Below are 17,073 nucleotides of genomic sequence, written 5' to 3' on the forward strand. Positions count from 1 at the left end.
TTCAAGCAGCTTGGAATGGGTGGAGAAAGATGTCAGGTGTACTATGATAGAAGATTATCGGCCAGAATGAAAGGAAAAAGATGTACAAGACAGTGGTTGGACCAGTAATGCTGTATGGCGTAGAAACAGTTACAATGACTAAAGAATAGGAGGCAGAACTAGTGGTTGCACAGATGAAGATGTTGAGGTATTCTTTGGGAGTGACCAGAATGGATAGGATCAGAAATGAGTCTATCAGAGGAACAGCACACGTTAGATGTTTTGGAGAGAAGGTCAGAGACGCCAGACTGAGATGGTTCGGTCATGTACAGAGGAGGGATAGTGAGTATATTGGTAGACGGATGCTAGAATTGGCGCTGTCAGGCAAGAGGTCTTGAGGGAGACCAAAGGGAAGATTTATGGAGGAAGTAAGAGAGGATATGGAGGTAGTTGGTGTGAGAGAGGAGGATACAGAGAATAGGGTTAAATGGAGAAAGTTGATTCGCTGTGGCGACCCCTGAAGAGAAGAGCCAAAAGAAGAAGAGTATTATTGTTATTATTATTATTGTTGTTGTTGCTGTTATTTGATTTTATTTCATATTTGTAGTTATTCTTGACCTTCTGTTTTGAGGAATCATACAACTACGATGAAGCATAGCAAAGGACATATTTGGGTCCAGTATAAACCCAACTCTTAATCAGGTCCATATTTCTTCTAAAAAAAAAACATGTTCAGTCATTTTTGAAACCGTTTGAGTTGGAAAGGTGAATATAACCCACGCTAATATTTTTTTCACTTTCTCTCTCTCTCTTTCTTGCAGTTTTTAGTGAGGACCTACATTCCAGTTTATATTTTGTCAATGCATCTCTGCAAGAGGTAGTATTTGCCAGCACCACAGGGACCTCAGTGCCCTGTCCTGCTGGGGGTGCACCCCCTGCCACGTTGCGGTGGTACCTGGCTACCGGCGAGGAGATCTATGATGTCCCGGGCATCCGCCACGTCCACCCAAACGGAACCCTTCAGATCTTCAATTTTCTGCCTTCCAGCTACAGCAAGCTAATCCATGATAACACATACTACTGCACTGCCGAGAACCCTTCTGGGAAGATTAGGAGTCAGGATGTTCACGTTAAAGCTGGTGAGTTCACAGAGGACTGGTATATCTAATGATGATGTTGAGAAGAATGGTGGCAATACGTGTTAAAGACCCAGCGGAAAAACAAATGGATGGAGAGCCAGACAGCAGAGGTAGAAGAGAGCAAGGCTTAGTAACCCATAGGGGAGGAATGATTGAAATATTCCACAATTTTGTTCGGTGATGAAAAAACAGTATGAAAAAAGGTATAATTTACCTAAACTAACTCAATACCTTATGTAATTTAACGAAAATATCAAATATAAGGTCCCTGTCCCTGGTTTGATTCTGTGTGGAGTATTCATGTCCTCCCCCGTGACTGCATAGGGTTTAACAGTTTTCTCCCACAGTCCAAAAACATACAAATGGCTGATTGGAGACACTGCCCAGATGAATGAAGGAGTGAATTGTTGCATCTCCACCTGACATGTGAATGGTTATATAATAATAATAATAATAATAATAATAATCCTCTTCTTTCTGCTTTTCTCTTCAATAATAATAATAACAATACAATAATAATAGTAACAATAATAATAGTAAAATAGTAATAGTAATAATAAATTCAATTTGAGGCATCTTATTTACCACTCAAGGACAGTGTACAGACATATACATATACAGAAAAAATATAGATCCAAAGAAATGATTGAAATAAAGTAATAAAAGTGATGATGCAGTTTAAAGAAACAAAAAAACAAAAACAAATGTAAATACATATATACACATGCAGACATGCACATACACACATATACAAATATAAGATATATCCACACGTGTTTACAGGGGTAACTAAAAGTGAAAGCAGCTAACGGGTGGAATAGGCTCTTTAAACAGATGGGTTTTGAGTAGGGATTTGAGGTATATGTGTCTGTATGAACTGTGAATGTTTGTATGACTCCATATGATGTGTGAACGAGTGAGTGAATTTTTGTATGACTCTATAAGAATTGTGAATGAGATATCGAGTAGTCGGTTTGTATTACTTGTGAATGATTGATTGTCTCTATAAGATGTGAGGGTGATTATATAGAAATCGCTTTATTCATCACATTCAGTTATACATACAGCACAAATCAGCAAGATTCGACCACTGCATTTAACCTATCATGGATCAACCGCGAGCAGAAGGCAGGTACTGAGTAGCGCCAGGAGGGAAGTTAGGGGTTCAGTGTCTCGCTCAACAACACTTCGACAGGATAGGAGGACCCTGGAAATCGAACCAGGAATGTTCAGTTCCAAGGATCACCGCTCTAACCCCCTGCGTCACATCGCCCCTATATGTATGTCTCTTTATCATGTTTGAATGAGCCAGAGAATGGTGGTATGTCATCGTACATCGTATATGATGTACGAATGATAGAGGGAATCGATTGGAAACTGAACCCCACCTCCGGCCTAGTGTCAGCTGGGCTAGACCCTCCGTGACCCTGACTGCAGGATAAGTGTCGTAGACAAAGAATGGATGCATGACTATCAAGTATAAATATGATGTTCAAGAATATGAAACCAGAGAAATAATCTCTAATTCGTGACGCCTTTCGTGTTTTTTCACTGTTGTGTCTCGTCCACAGTCTCACGGGAACCCTACACGGTCAGAGTGGCTGACCAGAAGGCTATGCGAGGCAATGTAGCCGTCTTCAAGTGCATTATCCCTGCGTCGGTCGAGGCCTACGTCAGTGTCGTATCATGGGAGAAAGACACAGTGTCACTCAGCTCAGGTAAGACAACTGTATATTTCATGTTTAAGTGGATTTTTTGAAATCTGTTCAGTATATCATCTTGGCCTTCTGCGGTTGTTTGGGCTGAGTAGTGTGTGATTTTTCTATGTAGCATAATTTTGTCTGGATTATTGTCTCCGTTAACTTTGGCCTGTGTATACAAAGCCCAGAGTCAAAGGTTGAAAACGTGACAGCTACTCGCAATATTTTGTCGGGCATTATCTCTTCCATGAGCAAGAGTGTGTCGAGCCATCCTGTTTACAACCTGGAAACGGTGATAATCCTCTCTCAGATGCGACATCAGCTGCGTCTGATCTTTGTGGCGTTTTTGGGCGATGTGACATTCCTGGTCCTCCATTCTGACCGGGGGAGCCTTTCTGTGCATGGGTTTACTCTCCAGGTTTCCAACTGCAATCCAAAAACACAAATTAGCTTTATTGGATACCCTAAATTGGCCAGATTGGAATTGTGAATGAGCAAGTGAACGGTTTTGTGTCTCTATAAGATGTGTGAATAAGCAAGTGAATGGTTGTTTATCTGTATGTGACATGTAAATAAGCGAGAGAATTGTTGTATGTCTCTATAAGATGTGTGAATGACAGAATGAATGGTTGTCTCTACATGACATATAAATGAGCCAGTGAATGGTTGTTTGTCTATATAAGACATGTGAATGGTGGAGTGAGTAAATGGTTGCATATATCTTGATATGACATGCTAAAGACAGGACGAATGGTTGTATGTCTATAAGACATTTAATTAGCGAGTGAATGGTATGTCTCTATAGGACATGTGAATGACAGAATGAATGTCTGTGTGTCTCTAAATGACGTGAGTGAGTGAGTGAATCGTTTTATGTCTATTTAAGACATGTGAATGAATGAGTGAAAAGTTGTGTGTCTTCATAAGATGTGTAAATGATCAAGTGAAATGTTGTATCTGTAAGATGTTTGTATGAAAGGGAATGGTTGAATGTCTATTTAGCATGTGAATAAGCTTGTGAATGGCTGTATGTCTATATATTACATGTAAATGAGTGAGTGAATGGTTCTATGTCTCTGGGATAGACTCCAGCCCCTCCGCAACCCTGAGTGTAGGATATGCGATATAGATAATGAATGAATGATAATGAATGATTTTGTCACCATTTTTCCCGGCCCCCCCTCGTAGTTCGCTCCCTCTTCCGGACACCGTTCCGTTTCACTCTCGGTCACCCTTTCACCTGTTTACTGTCTCGCTCCGCTGTCACTGCGGCTCTGCAGCTCCGTATAGCTCTGTCCTCAATCTAGCCGGAGGATGTTGATAAGTGTCACATTGAATCACCGAGCTTCTCTCTCCGACACACAGGCGCGCACACAAACACACACACACACGCACACGCTCCACCTCAGCCGCCTCCATTTTGAGTCCAGCAAGGGGTAAAGCAGAACAGTTTACATGGCATCGTTGACCCACTTACCTTTCTCCTTTGGCGCCCCAGCATGACAAACCCAAGTTATCATGCAGGCTGGGTTTTTAAATCTTATTTTTCTTTTTTACTTGAATTAAACTTGATGATTATCTCTCCTATCGCTCTATGTTTTCTGGCCCGCAGGCTGGTTCCTGCTCCGTACCGATGGGGTTCGGGGACCTGTAAGTGAGCACTTGATGTCATTTGACTGAGGGCAAAAATCTAGGACAATGTTTTGGTGGCATTTTAAATGTGTCTGCTCAAGCATGAAGATGTGTCCTCTGATCCATGCCAGTGACTTATTTACTCAAGATTGGTGAAGTTGCTCACCGCGAGCCGCCGGTTGAAGGCCTGACGTCGAACTGACTGCGCCGCGCTGCACCGACGGAATTGTTGGGGAGAAGGTCTATTTTTACTGTGTTGGGCAAAACGGAGTAGTCTCACCTCTATATCTATTTACTGAAGCGAAGGCCTATTAGCCCAGATATGCTCTGTGTGAACGCGTTCGTCGATTCAAAAAAATTACATTTTTTTAAATTGTGTTTTTTAAATGTATTTTTTTAGTCTTCTATTCTTAATTTATTCTCCTCTTTAAATAGTTTCTTTTAAATCTTGATTTAGTGTATGTGTATATATCTGTAGAGTGTCCTTGAGTGTCAAGTAAGGCGTCTTAAATAAAATGCATTATTATAATTATTATTATTACATGCTTTATGGCAATATATATTTTTTTAAATCTTCGAATAGGAACAGATTACCCATGGAACCAACAGACTGAAGCAATGATTTTATTAATCTCGCCGTACACACATGCCGTACACACATGCCGTACACACATAATTCTTTTGAGTGGGAAAAAAAAAATAGTTTTTTCCGATAAGCATGGTGGCGGCGGCGGCGGCGGCGGGGCCACTGTCAAAAGCATGAGCGCACGGTCAAAATCACTGCTGCTCTCTGATAAATATTTGATGGCGGATTCTGATGCATGAGCAGATTCACCTCACGCTGTCATGGAGAGGGTCTGTTTGTTCTGAGCGAGGGGGGGCGGGGGTGGGGGGGTTGGGATGAGTGCCAGAGATTTGACCCATCCTACTTTCCCCATTCTTCCACCAGTTCTTTCCTTTTTTTATTTTTTTATTTTTCCTTTTTTTTTTTCAATTTTTCATGAAAGAAGACTTAGCCCCCGGCGGACATAAAATAAAGCTATCCCACCGCCGCCACCTGAATTATTGATGTCAGGTGTTTGTTGAGAGCGGTAACATCAAGCGCACTTCTCTTGCATTGTGCATCAAAATGCGAAGAAAGATCTTTGAATGTTCTCCGACCGGAGACACAAATACAAATGTGACGGTCGACTTATTGGTGATTTTTTTTTTTGAAAACCGGCTTGGAATAACGTCAACAACAACAATATTCTAAAAAAACAAAACCGCAAAAAGAGACCTACAACCCTTTGATCGCTGCATTTGCTTTAAGGGGAACCTTGCTTAAAAACGCGGCCCGCTGAAATCTTTGAAAATCCAGCGATTTACATCAGGGTCAATAATAGATGCACAATTACAGACCAGGGTCCATCCCTAATTAATCATGTGTGATTGAAAAGTTAATTACAATATGAATTACCCCTCAGAACGAGGGCTGCTTAGTAGTCATTCAAAGCAGGCCTGTTTTTCAGTGTGAATGAGCGCGACGGCAGCTTGCTGGGTCCCTAATGTTGCCACTAACATACCATTAACCCCTCATGAATTTTAAAATGGATCTGGCGGCGCAAGCTTTTTCAAACGCACCCGCTCTCCAGTCGTCTCCTCGCGCGCGTTTGATAAACAATTGACGGAGCTAATAGAGGGAGATGAAAGAGGAAAAAAAAAATGGAGGGAATCCAGGGAGGGGTGGGATTTTACATGACGGACCACTGTTCATATATTTATGTATGTGATCTTTACATTTCTGTATGAGTGTCAAGTGGCCATGCTTTTTGAAAGGGTGTGTGCACGCGTGTATGCATGTGCTTTCATTTAAATACCTTTCTTCTCTGTCCTTCAAAATGTTAGCAAGCATAATGAGCTGGGTTGGCCTTGGTCCGCAAAGCAGACAATGTTTGCATTCAGGACAAGTATGTTATTACCAGGATATTACATGTTTGTTTGTTTTTTTTTCCCACAACTGACGAAGAAGGACGGTGAGCAATCGGAGATATTCATGCTTTCATTATTCCGAAAAATAATCAGGCCAGTTTCGAGTCGATGAACCTCTCTAGTCTTCATCCTCAGTCCCAACTGACGTATTCTGTACCTATAAAATAACAAGGAGTGGTGACTGTTCCCACCTCCAACTCCCATGTAACTTCATAATAATATATAATTAGTAGTGCAATTAAAGTACAATAAGGGTGATTGGCATTTTCCTTTCTTTTTATTTGCAGGACTCGCTCTTTGTAGTTTGCGTTATTTACAATATTCCAGTCATTGCTTACCTTCATGTCCAAATCTGTGAACATACTTGGTCAATAAAGCTAATTCCGATTTTTCTGATTCCGATAAAATATACTTCCTCAACAGAGGTGGGTAACCAAAGGCAACCAAAAAAACAACAAAAATATGCTTTTATGCAAATAACTCTGTGCAACGCTTAGTGCACCGGTAAAAAAATAGTTAAGTAAATTATTGAATTTTTCATGTCAGCTATTCCCTAGCTGAGTGTTTTTAGCTTTAGCGCCCTATAGAGGCTAATGAAACAGTTTTTCTGTTTGCATGTGGCATGCTAACTAGGTAGCAATCTGTCATCTGAAGAAAGAGAGCCAACTGATATGAGGCTAGCTGCTAATTCAGGTTAAATTTTTATATTCGTCATCTCCTACTCGGTACAAAAAAAAAGGAGTAAGTAAGCGCCTAAAATAAGCTAAAATCTAAACTCTAAAAATTCTTCGGAGAAAGAGGCCGCCCTGAGTGTTGTTTTTTATTAATTTATTTTTGGAGTTTTAAGGGGGTCATTGCTCGGCTGGGAATTTATTTATCATGCCGCCGATCTCGCCGCCCGCCTCCATTTCTCAACGAGATTGACAGCGACGGCACCAGGCAACGGGGCTGTAAATTCAACACGCCCAAAGTCGGGCCAACCTTGGAAAGAAGGGGGCTGGGGGGGGGGAGTCAGTAGGAAGAGGAGAGGGCGTGTTAGAGGAAAGGTGGCGAGAGGACCCTGCCTTTTCTTCCTGCTCGCATCCGTCCTTCCTTTTCCGTTTCTCCTGCTGACACTCACCGAGCTTGTTGTCGGAGGGTTGGGGGGCGTGGAGGGGGCGTGGGACAGAAAAATGGGTCATGGCTCAAGCAGGGGTTTTGCGATTCTTACGCATAACCTCGTTGCAAATGACGGGGAGCTGTAAATATCACGCAGAAATACGCCTCTCCTCGGCATGTGTGTGTGTGTGCGTGTTACTCCACCTGTCTGCAACGAAAACAACGCCGCCACATCATTTTGATGGACCCTCCTCCTACACACATCAGCGGTTAGTGAAATGCTGACCCTTGTCTTTCATTGCACCCCCCTTCCCCCCCCCAGTCCACTCACACACAGCTTCCCGAAGGCTCGGAGGAGGGGGGGGATGGGTCGCTCATTGTTTGCTCGGTGCGTGAACGTGCACGTCTGCGTTTGTGCTAATTCTGCACGCATTTTCATCGAAATGAATTTTTTCGCTGGAAACGGTTCTTCGGTTCGTCGGCCGAGGGTCACTCTCTCGAAAGATATTTGAAAAGAGGGCGAAGAGAAAGAGAGAGAGGGAGAGAGAAAAAAAAATCAATATTTGTGTGCATTAATTACACCGTGCCGCGGAGAATTATGGGAAATATGAGCTGAGGGATGCATTTGCAACATATAAGTGTGATGCAGAGGGGAGTTTGGGGAATTGGACAAGATGCTTTTAGTGAAAAGTAAGGGTTACACGGAATGCAGTGGTTGTCTTTGTGTACTGTTTTTTTAACATTTTTTTTTTTTTTTTTAAGACACAAAAGCTTTGGTTTTCGGCACTTTTGTCATACAGCTTTAACATCAAGACCTGTTTTTTTTTTTTTTTGCATTTTTATTTTGGTTTCAAATCTTCCCCGTGTTGCCGCCAGAAAGAAAGCAAGAAAGAAAGAAAGAAAGAAAGAAAGAAAGAAAGAAAGAAAGAAAGAAAGAAAGAAAGAAAGAAAGAAAGAAAGCCAAGCCTCAGTCTGACTCCATTTGATCCGTCTGAAGTATTCTTTGCCGCTGCGGCGAAGGTTTGAGAGCGTGATACATATTTGATAAGGATCGATCTGGGGGTCGGGGGTGGGGGGTGCAGAGACGGGGGGGGGGGGGGGGGGGGGGATTTGATCCATGCTTCCCAAAAATATCTTAAGATAAAGTCATATTTAAATTGTCTCGCTGGCTTTAGTGTGAATTCTTTGTAACTGCGTTTATTCAAAAAAAATCCTCTTTCAGCCTTGGTAAAATCAGAGAAATTCAGCATGTCAGAAGACACGAGATGGAGACGGGAAAATTTTGTGTTTTTATACGAGGTTTATATTTCATACGAAGCCATCGGCCGTCGTCCAGAATGCGGCGTCGGTGGAACAATAAAGCAGTCTGTTTAGCGATGGCAGACTGAACACCAGATGACATGCTGGCTTGTCGGCGGCTATTCCCAGCTGATGCTCCATACGGGCAGACAAAATCAACAACTGTTGAAGCGGGCACTCTTCCATCAGTGTTTACTAATAAACAGCATCAATATGGCAGCCATTAGGCTGTTTAGGCGGGGACTGATTAGGGCGGTGATGGCGAGGCGCTTTGGGAGACCAAGCACGCTCTCATCTTTAATAGGCAATTTAGCTCTTGGTAATGGGGATGCCCATTTTTTTTTTTTTTCTTTTTTGCTCCAATCGAAGATAGAATCTTGAATAAATCGCCGATTTGGCAATAGCTTCCAACAGGAAAGGGAATCGACAGCCAGATTAGGCTGCGGGCAACTGAAAAAAAAAAAAAAATTAAAAGTAGCTTTTTTTAGTCTTAGCGCAGATCATGTCCAATGGGCATATGAAATTGCGAGCGTCGCATTTGATGGGAAAAAGTTCGATATATAGACATGCAGTGGAATGAGGCTGGGTCTGGCTCGTTTAGGTCACGGATTACCGCGGGGCCACGCTGTTGAAAATGGACTGGAGATGAGCCAGACTTAGCCTGGCCGTAGGCCAAGTCACAGATTAGTAATAAACATAGTGTGAGCTAATTACAGCAGGAACAAGCAATTAATTTCCTGTTTATAAACTCCTAGATGCACGCCTCTTCGGCTGATGACGGGCGTCTAGGTGAAAAAAAATACTTTGCCACTCCCGCCGCCTGCCTCTTTCGTCGCGTCTCGGTGACAGGTGGCAGTTTTAAGCAGAATCCCCGTGCATATGTTCCCAGCTAAAGCACCCATTTGGGGGGCGGCATCCTTATGCGCTCAATCACACGCCATAATGCAACAGTGTCTGATCCCATCTTAAAAGTGACTGATTAACACAAAAAAAAAGAAAAGAAAAAAAGGCACTTAATAACCCAAATCACTCCGCTGACCTAAGAAGGATTTTTCCCATTTTTTTTTTTCTCTTTCCTCTCCCACTTCTTCATCTTCCATCTAATCAAGGATTAATGCATCATCTTATTCTGCTCCCGGGGTGGTAAATCTGTAAAAATACGCTAAATCACATTGAGCCTCTTTAAACTTTCACACAAAGCCTCAGTGTCTGCGGCCTCATGCTGGCTATCCGGCACGATCATGCTCCTACAGCGTGCATATTGTGATCAATATTGTTTTTCAAATTTAAATGTAATGTTATTATGGAACCATTAAAAATCTAGATGTTTAGAAATCAACAGTTTGGGAATTATTGAAATCCTTGTTCATACCAAACGAGACATCAGATCATGTCAGAAATGAAGAACGTTAGAGAACGACAAACATTTTTTTTTTCTTTTTCTTTTCTCCCCGCAGAATAATCTTCCTCAGACAGGATAGACAGATGTTAATTGAAAACACTTCAACATCCTCACATTTTTAGCTTGCAAGCTCCTTTTAAAACAGGGGTGTCAAACTCAAATACACAGTGGGCCAAAATTCAAAACTGGGACAAAGTCGCGGGCCAACATTGATAATCATTGAAAAAAAACTTCTTCCAGATATAATAATGAACCTTTCCATATGGACCCAAACAAGTTTTGCTTAAAAACTAAATATGGAACAAGCATAGCTTAATACTATACAATATATGACTTAATATTGTATACATGCAAAATCCTGTTTTCTGCCTAAGTAGCAGGGTGCCAGTATTAGCATAAGGTTGCTATGACCACTGTACACAAAGGAGATGGCGTTTATGGGTCCTGTTGTGATATTCGTGCCAAAATACCAGCAGAAAATTCTGGGATTTGTAGAATTAGCGGTACATGCACTGTAAACTATACCGGCGGTCCAGCTCCAATAGTCATTTGCTATGGCTTTGCGGGCCAAATATAATCACAGTGCAGGCCAAATTTGGCCCGAGGGTCAGAGTTTGACACCTATGTTTTAAAACATCCATACGTCCATCCATTATCTGTTGCTTATGCTGCACTCAGGATCCCAGGGGATGCTGGAGCCTATCCCACCTGTCATCGGGCGGGAGGCGGGATACACCTTTGACTTTTCGCGGGCCACATATACACACAGATAAACTTTAACTCTCTCATTCGGGGTAATTTTTCCCAAATTTCCATTTAATCTCCTGGATGCCAATGCAGATACGGGGGTGCAGACATGGGGGGAACGTGCAAAATTCAACACAGAAAGGTCCCAAGTGCTAACCACTGCGCCACTGTGCCGCCCCCTCTTTAAACAATCATATCAAAATGATCTAGCAACATTAAAAAAGCTAAACAGATATTTATTTATATATACCTGCCATACTTTATATCTAAAATACATATCTACCTTCCGTAACTTCTTGAACATGTATGACACAATAGAGTTCTGTACATTTTTAGTGTTTATTTTTCTTTGATGACGTCTCACAAAAAAATTGAAATCAGGATTGCATAATCTGGACAGTAGTTTCTGGGAGCCAGTCCCAAATAGACTACCAAATGATCATCAGTCATGGTGGAACGATATTTGGATCACAATCTCAGATTGACTGTACTGCATGTCAATCAAGTGGCAACTGCTGCAGTGGGGATTGATGATAAGCTAAGAGCTATGTGGAATCTAGCCACGCTATCTGCTCTGTGGTGTATTCTGTAAGTTGCTGTTCACTTGTTATTTACGTAGATGTCTTCTGTGTGCAGTGTGGGTGCACCGCAGGTGCACGCTTACCATCATTTACTGAAAAACTTGGGATGGAGGTCAGGGGTCAAAAATATTCCTCTCCAAAATCCTTAATATGAATCCCCCCCTCTGATAAGGTAGCCCAAATAGGGAAATATTCTCACAGCTATTGTTGGTTATTGTGAAATATGAAATAAATTCGGCAAATAATTGCCTCTGTTATTGCCATTGTTCTGTTTGGTCAGATAGGGAGCATTTCACTTCCAATGGAAGCGAAAATGCTGTTGTATTTCTAGTTAAATGGTGAACAAACAACTCTTGATAATAATGTAAATAATCAGACAGCTAAACACACAACTACCATCCACACCAAAACACTGAACCAATTAATGGGCCAATATATGAAAAAGATTATAAATATGTACACATAGCCATGTGTATGTGTGTAGTTCTGTGTAAAATGCATATATATGTATTGTGTAGATATATGTGTGTGTGTGTGTACTGTATATATAAGTACTATCTACATATACATGTCTGCACTGCATATATACATAACCATATATGTGTATCTATGTTATATATGTTAAGTGTATAGATGTGTATGTACTCTATATATATGTATTGTGTGTGTATATATGTAATGTATGTTTGTGTTAATATATACATATATATATATATACATACATATATATATATATATACTCATATAGGTGTGTGTGTATATGTGAGGTATATATGTATATAATTCTGTAATGTATACATACGTATATGTGTGTACTATATAATGCACACATACATATATATAAACATCCACCTATACACACACACACACACACATGCATATATATATCTATATATATATAGATATAGATATATATATGTATAAAAAAGCAGTTGTTACAGGTCCTAATGCATTTCTACTGAGCTCTATTTGATGAGTGATTTTCGACAAATGTTTCCTCAGACAGGAACGACCAACGACAAACGACCAACCGGTGTCACCACAAGGTGACCCTCCCATCTTTGACTTGATGCACCAAACGTCGGACTGTCATTTTTTTTTTTCTCCCGGGCTGGTATTTTCTTTCTCTCTCTCTCTCTCTCTCTCTCTCTCTCTCTCTCTCTCTTCGCTTCCTTTGGCATGAGCCTTGAGAACTCACTCAGACACACACACACACACACACACACACACACACACACACACACACACTCTCCCGCCCGCACACACACACACATGCACACACGCACACACGCACACACGCACACACACATACCGAGCAGACTTCCAGCCTGTCTTTGACCTCACCTTGTGTAGTCAACCACCAAGATTCAAACAACACCCGAGCTCCCCTGCAGGCTGCTGCCTGTATGGTTGCTGTTGTACTTTCTGTGTATATGTATGACTATTTGTGTATTCAAGTGTCGCTTATGTTTAAAATATGTGTTACCACGGTACATTTATAGTTAAATAATCCCCCCCTACCCTCTGGATGAATGCAGGAAAACCAAACATGAGACAGAATGATGCAAATCTCTGTGCTATGTGTGAGTGTGAGTGTGTGTGTGGCCGTTTGAATCTGCTGGTGACGTCACAAGGTGACAACCACGAGCAGAATGGCCTTTTGACAAACGCAGCCTGCAATCTTCACATCAGCGTAGGAGGTGAGCCAGCCAATCAGAGCCGAGTGTCTACTGCTGCACGCTTATCACCTGCATACAGCTGCCGTTGCCCCTCGGAGGGAGCGACCAGAGAGGAAGAGGAGGAGGAGGAGGAGGAGGAGGAGGATGGGGAGAAAAGGAAAGAAAGAGCAAGGAGGAAACGGCGTGACTAAGATTTGTGTTTTGTTGCAGCACGTTAACGCCCACGTCTTTCCTTTTTACCGGTCCGTCAGAAGTTTGCGTTCTTAGAAATGCATTCAAATTTAACATCATTTTTTTGCTGTCGTCGTGGCTGGAATAGAAGCGACGGCGTGGCCGTGCTCCAAAACGGCGGCGTCCGGGCTTGTAACGGTTAAAAATGTGATTCAGAGTGGAGACATGCTTTGTAGCCCTTGTGAAATGAGAAGGGAGTGAGCAAGAGGGAGAGATAAGCTCAATCTGAATTGATTTTCCTGTTACTTTCTGCTGTACTTGAGTTGCCATAGCAACGTGGTCAGGTTCCCTCAGCCTCCTAGGGCAAGTGTAATTGTTGTGTGTTTCTCCCTGCCAAACTCTCCATTTGCCTCTCTTTCTCTCATTTTCTTCCTCTGTCTATTTTCTCTCAACAATGGAAACGCTTATGGGCGAGCTCCATTTTTAGCTTTATTTATTTATTCATTTATTTAGATTTTGGACAGTCTTGAATAGTTCAGTTGAACAGGCACATCCAAAGACATTTGAAGTCCCCAAAAAACTATAGGGCTTTATAAAGATAAACAGAGAGCAATAAATTTCTCCATCAAAGGCGCTAAAGTTTTAGTGTGAGGCTTTTTTTTTCTTTTTTTTCTTTTTCCAGATTTTTGAAAACAGTAAAGAATGAAAAAAAATAAGCAAAATAAAATTAGATGGGTAAAATGAGCTACACTAATACATAAACAAAGAACTGAATAAAAAAATAAGGAATACATAATGCATCAAGAAATAAATACATTCAGGAAAAAAAACAACTCAAAGTTAGTTATTTTGGCACCAGGTGAAATGAATCAAATCATATTTTACTTGAATATTCATGTTTTAAAAAATATTAAAAATAAAATATATATAAAAATACATAAAATATATATTAAAAAAATATATCAAAATATATAAATATATAAAAATACATATACACACACATATATATATATATATAAGAATAAGAGTATATATATATACTGTGTATATATATATATATATATATATATATATACAAAAATACATCTTAACAGCCAAGGAATAGTTAGCAGCTTATCATTTATGATTGGGAAGAGAAGCACGGGCATTATTTAGTTTATCGCTCAAATCATAAATGAGATCGAATGTGTTGTAATTGCTGTCTGAATACACAACACAACACAACACAACACAACACAACACAGCCTAGCCTGACGTTACGTAACGTAGCCTAACCTAACCCAGTTTAGCCTTTGCTTACTTAACTTATAACTAACTAGCCCCATAACCTCAAACAGTCTGTCACTAATAAAAACACAACACGAAATAATCAAGAGAAACATTCCCTGTAAATCATTACAAGATAAATACATATAGCATCAGATTTAACAATCTCAATAATTAACCAAAAGGGTTAGGCTCAGATTAAGGACAGAAGATACGGTCGGCCAAAATATATCATACCATAAAAGACAGAAGCTAAAAATATTACATATATTTTATATCATACATTCTACAATCAATATGTTTTTGTCAAGTATCAACTGCTTTCCAAAGTCCCACCTTGCATCTTATTGCTCTACAGAAAACATTATGTTTAGTTTATTCTAAAGCCAATGGTATTTGTGTAATCTGAATCAGCCGTTCCCTAATAAATCCCGATTCAGTTTGTCGCGCGGATAAGAATAGCCGTTTGACCTTTTGAAGAAATTCGAATTGCATTTAACAAGACATTAATAGCTTCATCTCTCACGGCGATGAAAAAAAAACACCTCCGCTTGCACGACCAGGATTTCACAGCTGTTTGTAGCTTAACGGCTCACGAGGGCCTCACCTGCTCAGCAAGAAGGAATGGTATGCATCTCGGGTGTGAGATTAAAATTGCTGATCTCAAAACATTTACGTAATGAGTTTCGGGGGCAAATTAGAAGTCCAGTCAATGGGTCTCCCTAAAATGCATGATGCGAAGGAATATAAGATTTTCATATCTGCTATAGTCTCTGCACGCACCAGAGTCTGCCCTGAGTTTTCCTGCTCTGGATCGATGCTAATTAATACAGGGTTTCCCTCTGGGATGGTGAGAAGGCCGCGGGGGAGAATCAGAAGCCGCCGTAAAAAGTCCAGGCTTGAAGAAAAGCGATTATCAGGCATAAACCTACATATATCTGTGTAAATATCTGCACAAAACCAGCAAAAAAGGTGTACGCTTGCGTTTTTTTTTTTTTTCGAGAGCGACGTCATCTATTTATTTGACTTTTGAAAATTCCCTTACAATCGTGTTTTACCTTGCAAATCAGGAATGGCGGAATGCCTCACCTGAATTCACATATACCGTGTTATTGCTGTGTTATTACTGTGTTATTACTGTGTTATTACAATAATCATAACCTGAACTGACATGATTTATACATTTGTGAGCGAGGCATTATGTCGACACTAATTTAAACAGGCGAGACTGGCTGCGTTTGCGCTTGTTTGTTTGTTTTACTGCCCTCCACTAGATCTCTTCCTCTACTCCTTCCTCTCCATCTTCTCCTGAAATGCACTGTTAAAACAAGGGAGTAAAAAAAAAAAAAAAAAAGAAATTGGGAGACATGTTCTTGTGCATGCCTGGCGGACAGATAGGCGCTGCATAACTAGCCCTTTCCTCTGAAGTAGGGAGAAATCTATTTGCTTGTAGAAGCTGCTTGCATAATCCTTTAGTTACACTTGCCAGCTGTGAGCAAAGATATGGCGCTGTGGGATTTGGCATGAATATCATCGGGGGGGGGGACAAAGAAATGAAACTGATAAGTGTTTGTGCACAAGGTCCTTTGCATAATCCAGGATAACCCATAATCTGGGTTAGTTAAAAATCGTGCCTAAATAGATGCTGTGAGAAAATATTAAAGAGAAAGAGGAGGGTCCTGGCAAGATTTGCCCTAAAAAAAAAAAAATGAAAAAAAATGAAAAAAATCACATCTCTGCTGATTTGATTTTAAGATTCAACATCTAGAAAATCGACTGATGGGAGGGGGGGGATTAAATGTTTTTATACCCTGCCATGATATTCTCCAAATCTGGCCGCATTCCTACAACTGTGTTTTGCATATTTATTTATTTTAATTTGAATGAGCAGGCCTTGTTTCCTGTTTTCGCCCAGTACAAAACGGATTTTTCTAAACTCCTCTCATCTTGCCACGTGTTTTTTTCTTCCTCTCCCTCTCTTCTTATAAGGTCACCAAACGGCGCAAAAAACATTGGATCACTCGTCGGCTTTCAATACTCACTCTTGAATGTTTACTTGCCGTCTTATCGGATGTTAATAGACATGTGCTGAAAGCTGACAAACGTGTGAGCAGGCATCTTATTGTGCAAACACTGAGAAATATAGATCTTTAATATGTAATTATAATAATAATAATAACAGTAACGCCAAAAAAAGTGAGTTGCAAATTAAATAAGCTACTCCAAAAACCCACCATTTTCAAAGGAGTAAAAATTCATGCATTAAATGTGTTGCTCTTCTAAATGCGTAATAACATATACAAACATGCTCAATAACGAAACGCTCTTTGTAAAACTCATCCTAACCTGTGCAATCTATTGAGCCTTATCTCACTGTATATTTATGGATTTCCAAATTTTATATTTTTT

The 17,073-nt window shown here is 40.6% G+C and overlaps 1 protein-coding gene across 4 annotated transcripts in view; it reads left to right on the top strand.

Annotated features, from left to right (window-relative positions):
* dscamb (Down syndrome cell adhesion molecule b) overlaps positions 1 to 17,073 on the top strand; it is a 152,261-nt gene that overhangs the window by 21,740 nt on the left and 113,448 nt on the right. For all 4 annotated transcript variants that reach the window (XM_086164083.1, XM_086164085.1, XM_086164084.1 and 1 more), the window contains exons 2-3: positions 801 to 1,118; positions 2,690 to 2,836. In XM_086164083.1, coding sequence (XP_086020209.1) covers positions 801 to 1,118; positions 2,690 to 2,836 — 465 coding nt within the window. The remainder of the gene's footprint in view (positions 1 to 800; positions 1,119 to 2,689; positions 2,837 to 17,073) is intronic.

This window comes from Fistularia commersonii, chromosome 18 (assembly GCF_037954325.1).
Source record: "Fistularia commersonii isolate RoL2024-O1a breed Wild chromosome 18, RoL_Fcom_v1.0, whole genome shotgun sequence".
In the NCBI taxonomy this organism is placed as follows: domain Eukaryota; kingdom Metazoa; phylum Chordata; class Actinopteri; order Syngnathiformes; family Fistulariidae; genus Fistularia; species Fistularia commersonii.